Below are 10,140 nucleotides of genomic sequence, written 5' to 3' on the forward strand. Positions count from 1 at the left end.
TTGAGAGTTTCTGTTATACAGCTTGTTGATACTCAGCAAGTAAGGCAACATGGAGGGGAAGTGTTGGCACAGAATAGGACGAGAAGATCAGGACCTCTCATTTGTCACTAAGTCCCTGGGAATGCATGACCTCATACTTTCCCAGCACAGCTCCAGAAGGTCTACCTCCATTTAGTAGTAACCTCAAGTTACCTTCCTCTGTGACCTTGCATAGGTATAGAGTCTTAACATTCTAGAATTAGAGGAAATGAATGACAGTAATTGTATTTATGTTTCTTAGTGGTCCATCGAGGGCTATTACAAATAAGCATCTTATGGAAGAAGGCATTCCTGACCTATCTCTGGCAAGTATAAAATGTGCTTGCTCCTTTATTCAGCTTTTTCTAACTCTAGGTCACATACATTTCCTCAACTCAGTGTTTCTTGAGATATGGGGCTGTGTTCAGTTCAACATCAGAACTCTAAAGCTCTGGATTTGTTGCATCAGTAGAAACTATTGACTAACACACTGACGCCAACTGATAAGCCTTTATTGGTGCAATGGACAGATAGCAGAGATAAAACAGCTTTGAAAACCCCCTGAAAGCTGGGGGGAATTCAGTGCAATGAGATGACCTCCTCCACATGTTTCTGAGAGTATCAGGTAAAGAGGGGGTTTCTGAGAGTAACAATAGAGGTGAGTTTAGACAAGAAGTCACCTTGTAGAAATGATCACTGAAAAAGAACGAAATGAGAAGAATCATGGCTGTCTAGTGAAGGGCAAGGCAGGGCAAGGCAGGGCAGGGCAGGCCAACCTCACACTAGCTGTCTTTTGGTACAAGGCACTGGAGTCAGGAAAAGTCATGGCTGTTCTGTCTTCAAGTAGGAATATAGTCCCTTGGCTGTGATTCCTTTCTTATCAATCTGTGGTGTATCCTGGCCCTGAGCTGAAGGAGCACCAGAGTGCAGGCTGCCTGGATCCTGGCTTCGGATCACTATTTCCCTTGTGTGGTCATTGACCCACTCCTCTCTAACCACTGTGGGTACTCTCTCTCCCTGCCCTCCAGCTGTGCTTGGGTGATTGTTGTTCCATTGTTGTCTCTCTTTAACTGTGTCTGTCTCAGTCTGGATCTGTCCTCCTAGCACTGGCTTTCCTGTCTCATAGTTGCTTACTGGTGTCCAGCTTTGTCCCATGCATGGCTGTGTCTGGGTTTGTCCCTTTTCTTGCGTCAATACTTGATGTGCAGACTGCCTCCCATCATGCTCCAAAGTCTGGGTATATGAGCCTACCTGTGTCTGGTAGTCGCCTGTTCCTACCTGCTCAGCCTGATTGCTTTCTTGCCCATGGATCTTAGTCCCTCTGTTTTGGCCATAGATGGACCCATGAGTCTGGATACTGCTGTTTTCTGACTGCTGGCTCCTGCCTTGTTCCATTGTCTGAGTGTGTGTCTGAGTATATGACTCTGCCTGTGCCTGGTGGTGTTCTTTAGCATTCTGGCTTGCTTGGTTCCTGTCTTGGCCACGAACCACAGTCTCTCTGCTCTGGTCATAGACAGATCCCTGTGTCTGAATGCTGCCACTTCCTGTCTGCTGCTCCCAGGCCTTTTCTACCATCTCTGTGTGAATCTGAGTATGAGACCCTGCCTGTGTCTGGTAGTGTTGTATAGAAACTTGGTCTGCCTGGCTTCTGTCTTGACTATGGCTGTTAGTCCCTCTGTTCTGGTCACAGGTAGACCCCTGTATATGGAAGGTGCCTGCTTGGGTCTCAGTTGTGGATCCAGTTGTTATCTCATCTGTCTGTTGGCTAATCTGTGGTTGCCTCTCTGACCTCTTCTGTCTGGTCCAACTCTTGTCTTCTATTCTTGGGGTTTGCTCCATCTGTCCTGTCACTTGTGTTTGCTGGCTTATCATCTCCTGTGCTTGCATGTCATGATTGCTAACCTGTGTAGGGTAGCTGTTCTGATTCTGGGTATGTGTCTCCACCCTGTCCTGTCCTCTAGAAGCCTGATCTCTCTGTCCACAGCTGCTGTCTTCATAGTACTGTGCTGCTCCATCTTTTGTCACTTCAGCACCACCTCTCTGTGCTTGCTCCAGTTCTTTTGAAGATCCAGGATAGCAGCTTTCAGACTTGTCAGGCAGGCAAGCGCCCTTAGGAATCTCATTCAGTGTCTTAAAGCAAGCCCGAGCAACTTTAAACACCAAGACCAGGAATTCCTTGAACTCTACAGTTCCTGTGTTATCTTCATCCAACAGGCGCAGGACTTCGTCCACAGTTGCAGGATCATGGGGCTTCTGGGGGAGAGATGTAGCCAAGTCAGCACTTTTCCTCTATGGAGAACCTGGTCAGATCAATTGCACTCAACATCCAGGCTCCCTCAACTCACTGCAGATGGGAGCTCTCCGACCCACTGCACTGCCTATAGCATCACATGTTAATGCTTCATGACTTGTGTCTTACTCAAGGGTAGCTAGCAACTTTTGTTATATATATATGTGTGTGTGTATATCCTTGATTTAAGATCCGAAAGATGATTGACTAGGTAAAGGTGTATTGAAGAAATGCATGTGCTCATTATGCAACTGTCTGGGCTTCTGGCTCCTTCTTTTGGCTGCCCTTGGCACTTTGCCTCTGGCACCAACCTCATAGGAGGCATACCAGGAGTTTGACCCCATGAGATTCCAGAAAACTCCCATGATGGGGAGTTCCAACAGGACAGCAGACTGTGCTAAACATACACACACCATCCTAGTATGCCAGGGTTTGCACCTAGGATTTCATTACCTAGTCTGCTTTAGATGTCATCTGCAGGCAGAAAAGTACATTATGGCCCTAGTGCTGAGTTGCTAGATGGGGTGGGTCTCTCAGTGTCCCCAGCTCCCACAGATATTCAGAAGTAGGGCTCCAAAATCTCATTTTTGACTTGACTAATATTGAGCTAATATTTTGAAGCAACTGCTTTGTGCAAGGCAAAAGCAAGGTCTTAAATGCCAGTAGGAAATCACATTTCAGACAGGTATAGGAAATGCTTACTGTATCAGATTTGAGAAGCACCAGAAAGCAGTGACCACCTTCCCTTTTAGGCTATTTGAAGAATCTGTTTTTGCCTGAACTGTCATCCTTAGAGTCTATTTACTTTGTCTTGAAATAGACATGAATTAAAGCAGAGGATCAGATCCAAGAAACTGCCCTTTCTGTAAGAATCTGGATCTGTCACCTATCGTAACCTTTGCCCTCCACGCTTTTATCTGCAGGCACAGCTACTAATAGAGGCAGGACACTTGAATGTAGCTGCTTACTCTTTACATTCCCAGGTAAGAGCCCATGCAGGTAAACACGCTTTGGCTATCCTTATGCCTTTCCCTTCCACCCCCACATATCATACCACTATGACGTCAGCGAACTCATGTTCCAGGAGCCTCTTCAACTCGTGCCTCGTGAGTACTTTGCAGCCACCCTCTGACCTGGCATAGCACCCGAAAGCTTCGATGATCCCGTGGATGTTTTGTAGCAACTGAGGCATCGTTGAAGCTATGCTGGAAAATATGAAAAGGCCTTTTATGGGCACCATAGTCAGCCCCCACTGTTTCCCCACAATAATCCAAGACTTGGTCCTTTCATTGTGTCTTCAGCTGTGTTCTGGGTTTTTCCACCTTCCTCGGTCTTTTCCTCAAAGTGCACTTTATGATGAGCAGGAGAAGCACTCAGGCTGTGGAAGTTTCTGAGTCAACATTTAATGCCAGGTTCCACCACCTACCTCCTTTGCTTGTCCATGCCTCAGTTTATTCACTGTGAATGGAGCTGATACTAGCACTTACTTCAGAAAGGTATTATAAAGACTTTAGGAGATAATTTATAAAAGGCACCCAGCTGATGCCTGGCTTATGCTAAGTGGTAGCTATTAAGTATCATCATCATCATTATCATAATGTACATATACACATATATAATTTGTGTACAGCAATAGACACTCACTGCTCACAAAGCAGTTTCCCGTGTAACATAGCTTATGATCCTTATTATCACTATTATTTTCATAGTTGGGGGAAAAGGCTGAGAGGAGATAGATTCATGAAGGCTACACATTGTTTTCTTTTAACCCAAATGCAAATATATTTTTAGAATACACTTGTGGGCAGTGTTATTTTTTTTTCTTTTTGTCTGTCTCTAGGGTATTAGTGTCCTACTGGAAACATCAGAATACAAACAGGAGTTGGACCCTCCAAGGGTCCAGCCCTACCCTCTCAACTTTCCTGGTAAAGGGGTTCAGGGAGGAGAAGAAGGTGAGCTGCACCAGTTGGAGAAAATTGGATTAGAGGTGCCATGCTGGGGTAGGAGGCCTTTTAACTGAGAGTCCAAGATGCTCTCTGCCTTCAGTTCTGGAATCTGTGGAAGAGGTCAGCTTCTGTAAGGGACAAATGGCCCATTAAGTCTAAAGCACTGGTGATCTGTGATGGATGATGCCATTCAAAAAAGAAAACTTTTATTTCTATTACCCAGGAATGTGGAGGTAGGTAAAGAGGAAAATGGGCTTGACTGAATGGGCAAGAGACATATGTGTGTTAGAAGACTTAGAGGGACCAGGAAGAGGAGAGGGGCCAAAGATGATAAGGTTCAAGGACAAAGGAAGAAGGAATCTTGTAGCATCTGGAAAACCAGGGAAGGGATCTTGGAGATTGTGGACAGAGGATGGCATGGGTAGAGAAGGAAGGAGGGAGGGAAGGAAGGAGGCATGGTTCAGAAAAAAGCAAGTCAGTGTGGTCAGAGTATTGAGGAAGTCTAGACCCCAGGTGGACTCTGCAGGGAAAACTTTTCTACCGATCCAGGAGTCAATAACTCTTTCCTCTGTGTGCTTCAGGGCATACGACTTCATACTTTCCTATGTTTTAAAAACAAATGTCAGTCTTCAGTCACTGACCTATACATAGTGAAAAGAAAAAAAAATGTCCTTTTAGTAATTATTCAGATTCTACAAATTCATCTTGCCTATATATCAACTTAGGAAGGAAGGAAAGAAGGAAGGAAGGAAGGAAGGAAGGAAGGAAGGAAGGAAGGAAGGAAGGAAGGAAGGAAAGGAAAGAGGGAGGGAGGGAAGGAAGGAGGGAGGAAGGAAGGGAGGGAGAGCATAGGCCCTTCCTCTCCATAAGGCAACTTGAGCTTATTGTCTGGGTTGGCAGAAACAAACCTTCTAGAACCTTAGGAAGCGGGTAAAAAATTATGCTGATCCAGGAAGGTGCGTGGGTGGTGAGTGGCTCCATTGCTGCTGCCATGTGTCATCTATTGAGAAGAACTGCAGGCTAGACCCATTGAGAGGAGAAAGCTGTGTTGCTTCAGAAGAGCAGCATTTCCCAAGTGCTCTAGCTTTAGCCTGCCTGAGGCTCTCTGCGGGGGCCCTTCCTACCTCCAGCTAAGCACTGAGACCTTGCAACTCAAATCTGACAGCCATGGATTCATGAGCTCAGCTTGCCAAGACACTGAGAATGAGCAAGAAGTTCTTCTGGAGGGAACTTACCTAATGCTCAGGCAGGATGGGACAAGTTTCTGTTAAGCAGTGTGTAGAGTACTTGTCAGAGGGACAAGGACCTTTTATAGAGGATTTAATGGCTCTCATATGTATTTTAGACAGGATGTCTCCACCCTACAAGCAGGCTTGATTCATCCAAGACCCAGCCCAGCCCTGCCCCACCTCCTTTCTTCTTCAGTTCACCTTCTGACCCAAGACTGCTTTCCTCTAATTACAAGCCCTTTCCACATTCAGAGCTGTTTCTTGCTGTGTTTGCCCCCCTTTTGACTAAGAAGCCCCTTTCCAATGAGCTGGGCTCAGCAATATATTGCACAGGTCTGAAATCCAGGGCAATATGATGTATCGCCTGCAAAGTCGTAGAAGTCTTTGTTTCTTTATTCAAACATTCAAGAACATATCCGTTTATTGAAGATTATTCTTTTCAGAGTGTTTTTTATTCTTCTGATATGACTGTTGTTACTTACACATGTTCTATGTTTTTGTTTTGGAATTACTCTTCATACCTAGTTTATAAACTCCTAAGAGGTCTCAGTATGTCTGTGTTTATCTCTCTGTGTGTGTATGCACACATGTATGCACACAGGCATGGTAGCTAAACTTCACATGCTATTTCTCAGGCTCCTTCTACACTCTGCTTTCTTTTTCTGAGACAGTCTCTCACTGACCTGAAACTCAACAATTATGCTAGGCTGGCTGGTCAGCAATCTCCAGGAATCTGCCTGTCTCCAATTCCCTGGTGCTGGGATTGCAAGTACACACCACCACACCCATCATTTATTCTGGATTCTGGGGATTAAACTCTGATCCTATGCTTGTAAGTTAAATACTTTATAGTTTGAGCTACCCCCGCCTCCAAGATGTAGTCTCAATTTTTTAAACATAAGTGATATATTCAGGGTTGGAGAAATCCAGCAGAGGAACTTGGTTTTCCTGATAGTCAGCACAAAACATAAGATAAATCTGTAGCTAAATAAACTCTCTGAATTGTTTTCTTACTTTATATCCCAATATCATTCCCTCTCCCCAAAGTCCATGCCCCAGAACTCTATCCTCCATTCCCCTCTCTCCTTCTCCTCTGAGAAGGGGAAGCCTCTTGGTATTATTCTACACTGGCACATCAAATCACTACAGGACTAGGGACATCCTCACCCATGGAGGCTAGACAAAGCAGCCCAGTTAGGGGGAACGGCATCCACAGGCAAGCAACAGTCAGGGACAGCCCCCACTCCAGTTGTTCAGGGATCAACATTGAAGACCAAGCTGCACATCTGCTATATATGTGTGGAGGACCTAGGTCCAACAGGAAACAATCCTGACACTATGAGTGATACTCTTCTATGCTTATAGACAGGATCCTACTCTAACTGCCCTCTGAGAGGCTCCATCCAACAGCTGATGAAAACAGATTCAAAGAGCACAGCTAAACATAAGATGGAGCTCAGGGAGTCTTGGCAAAGAGTTGGGGGAAGAGTTGAGGGATCCTAAGAAGATAGGGACTCTACAAGAATACTAACTAACCCGGACAGTTGGGGACTCACAGAGAGACTGACCCACCAATCAAAGAGTGGTCTCAATTTTTGTTCAAGTAAAAAAAAATTACGTTGTGCTCTGAATAGGTAGCATTTTACAGCTGGTAAGAAAAAGTCTTAAGGTATACATGATCTCTTTACTGGACAGAAGGATCCCAGTAGTTCTGTGGATGTAAAAGGCAAGGGCAAAGAAAGAACCTTCTTCATATTGACTCATACAAACCCATTTCCTCAAAACCTCACAGCAATATCCCAGAGGAAAGTGTCAATCAGTTCAGTCTGAGAGCATAGATCTTTCACAGTAGGTGACCTTTTTAGGGGTCCTCTTGTAGCCTCTGGGCTACAAGAGGAATATACTTATCAACTACATATGTACATATGCACACACACACACACACACACACACACACACACACACTGGAGACCATTGTACACAGTTCAGTGGACTCAACAGAATCTGTTAGGTCAGGAGTCTTTTCCAACATAGCATCAGCTGTCAGATCACCATTGGTAAGTGGGAGAGATACCAGGGCTTCTCTCCGCCTGAGTGGCAGATGATTTCTCCCGCTAAAGATTTTTTGACTGGTCTGAATATCTGTCATTATGACAGCAATCACAAACGCACCTGTTACTGAAAGCCTGTTCTCCAGCCCTTACCTTCACTGAGGAATCCACAATAATGACGTAGGGATGTTTAGGGGGTGTCTATTGATGCTGTATCCTCAAAGTAACAAACAGTGTTAATTGAATTTCTCTAAAACACTCACATTTTGAAGATATTCTGAAGACTGGCTAATTATACCTCCATGATTGCAGAATTAAATTACCACAGTGAGAGCCAAAATGACCTCAAGCTATCCTTAATTCTTTAATAGCCTTTTATCCTCCGCACCTGTATCTGACTTCACCCCATCTTGACTTGTAGAGTCAACTTGGAATATATTCCTAAGCTTGATATATATAGAATGTACCAACTGAGAAGATAAAGATGTCATCAGAGCACATTGGAAATGTGTAGCAGAGCATTCGCTATTTTGCTGCCACCCACCTGTATGACTTTTCATTTATTTGTTCAGTACGTGTGATTTGTAACTCTCTTTTGTCTTGACTCTGTAACATGTTTTTTGTAACTTCCACAATAGAACATTTTACCTGAAGCACCCTGATTGGTGCCATGGGGTTATGTTTAAGAATAAACTATTTCCTTTGGAGCAAAACTTTTTTTTAAAATGTCTAAATCCAGAACATTCGTTGATTCTTTTCTCTGCTTTACAAATGAGTAAAACATTTCTGCAAATCAGAGAGCTGTTTCCAGGAGCAGCTTTCATGAGGAGACATTTGATGGTACTTATTGCCAAGACGAGTTGGGAAAGAAAGGGGACAGAAAGGAAACAAGCAAAACAAAATAGTCAACAGTCTGGACCTCCATTATCCTCTCTCCACCTGTATCCTTATCTCTTTACCCTGTAAAGAGCACCCTGGAAACATCTTTATCTCTCGAAAGCACCCTGGAAAGAGCACCCTTGAAACCAGGTAAGTAGCTTAGAGTCATGCCTGAAAATACCAGGAAGGATTAGGTAGATGCTGTGATAGCTTTGATGACAGGAATCTAGTGATTTAGCATATGTCACGCCTTCCTTCTGAGCCTAATCCCTGACTGACAGATGTGTTGGCCCTGTTGTTTCTCAGTTATAATCCAGGCAGCACATGTGGATAAGTCTTCAGCATCCTTAGTTTGATCATGAAAGCTATAATCTGCCATTTGTGGGACGCTAAATCTCTCAGTCTCCACAAAGAAAGCAAACTAAAAATTCCTAATCTCCTTCTTCCTGTTGGGAAAAGAAAAAAACTCACAGCAGAGCTACTGGGGATAAGGGGAAATTCCTTTTTCCGCTGCATCAGAATCCTTCTCAGAACTTGGTAGTACAGAAGTTTGTGACTCACAGGTAAAGGGAACAGATATCTTTCCCACTATCTTTCATTTTCCATTCAACTGCTTCTTAACTTCCTGCAAGCCTTACTGTTTTAATGCTTTCCCTCTATTACCTATATGCAGAGACCTTCCCCAGCAAATGGCACCACCTTCTCTGTAGTGTGTTTCCAGATTGTCCCACTCACATGAGATTGCTTTTATGCTTGGTAGCTTGCTCACAGCACTCCTGCTGGTGCATATTTACTGCTTTTGCTTACATTTCCTTCACTACCATTAATTGTCTCTCAGTTTCTTTCCAGAGTATACCTTCCTTTGGAGAACAAAGGCAATCAGTAGTAAATGTGACAACTTGAAATGGAAGACTGGTCCATTTTTCAGGCAAGTGTTACTGATACATGCAGACTAGGTAATGTATCACTCAAACCATGCTGGTCTCCAGATTTCCACTGCACTAGGGCTATTGGCCCCCATCCCTACATGCATGGGAATAGAGCAGAACAATTCTGTATCTGAGGTCAAACGTACATCCCTGGACCAAGATAAGGAGAATCTCTAAGGCAGACATGAATCAGGATGGACTGGATTTTTGCTGGTTTGAATTCTGTAAATCCAGTGGTGTTCTCTAGTGGGATTGGTCAGTATTTGCCTATTTCTTCCTCCATTAACCAAACACTTATCCCTCCCACAGAAGTATCCAGGATCCAAGGTAATGGCTAGTGGCAGCTCTCTGAGATACAAAGAAGCATCGAGGGTATGCTAGCCCCTCCATTTCCCAACTTGTATCCGTCCTAGTTTTACACCATTCTGTATAACCTTTGAGGCCATTCTTAAGGCCACTAGGCATTTTCTAAACTTATAGGCTTATTTTCTGTAGATTACATTTACAAGGCTGGTGCTGGTAAGATGAGAAACACATAGACATTGTTCATATCCTCAGGGGCACAGACAGTTCCAACATGAGACTGGCTACATGGTTTAATAAACCTCAATTTCCTTATCTGTAAATGACATACTCTTTGCTTATACCAGCTGGTTATGGTCCGGTTATAATATACATCAAGGGGACAAGCAGATAGGGTAGACAGTAAAGATTTTGCCATGCAAACATGGGGAGTTTGAACTCCAGAATTTATCTTTTTAAAAGTATACTCGAAAGTATGGTTCTCTTAGATGCAAC

General features: G+C 43.9%; 1 protein-coding gene across 1 annotated transcript; it reads right to left on the reverse strand.

Moving 5' to 3' along the window:
- Positions 1-840: 840 nt before the first annotated feature.
- Crnn (cornulin) lies at positions 841-3,500 on the reverse strand. The gene is made up of 2 exons (XM_052178635.1): positions 3,363-3,500; positions 841-2,271 (listed from the first exon to the last, which is right to left on the reverse strand). The coding sequence occupies exons 1-2, from the start codon at positions 3,498-3,500 to the stop codon at positions 841-843; spliced, it is 1,569 nt and encodes a 522-aa protein (XP_052034595.1).
- Between the last annotated feature and the right edge of the window lie 6,640 nt (positions 3,501-10,140).

The sequence above is a fragment of the Apodemus sylvaticus genome, chromosome 4, assembly GCF_947179515.1.
Source record: "Apodemus sylvaticus chromosome 4, mApoSyl1.1, whole genome shotgun sequence".
NCBI lineage: Eukaryota > Metazoa > Chordata > Mammalia > Rodentia > Muridae > Apodemus > Apodemus sylvaticus.

What these genes read in the sequence shown, in the direction of transcription:
- Crnn (XM_052178635.1), bottom strand. Translation starts at nt 3,500, where the DNA reads ATGCCTCAGTTGCTACAAAACATCCACGGGATCATCGAAGCTTTCGGG. An exon ending in AGTTCGCTGACGTCATAGTG is followed by an intron (nt 2,272 to 3,362) that starts GTATGATATGTG and finishes TCTCTCCCCCAG; the next exon opens with AAGCCCCATGATCCTGCAAC.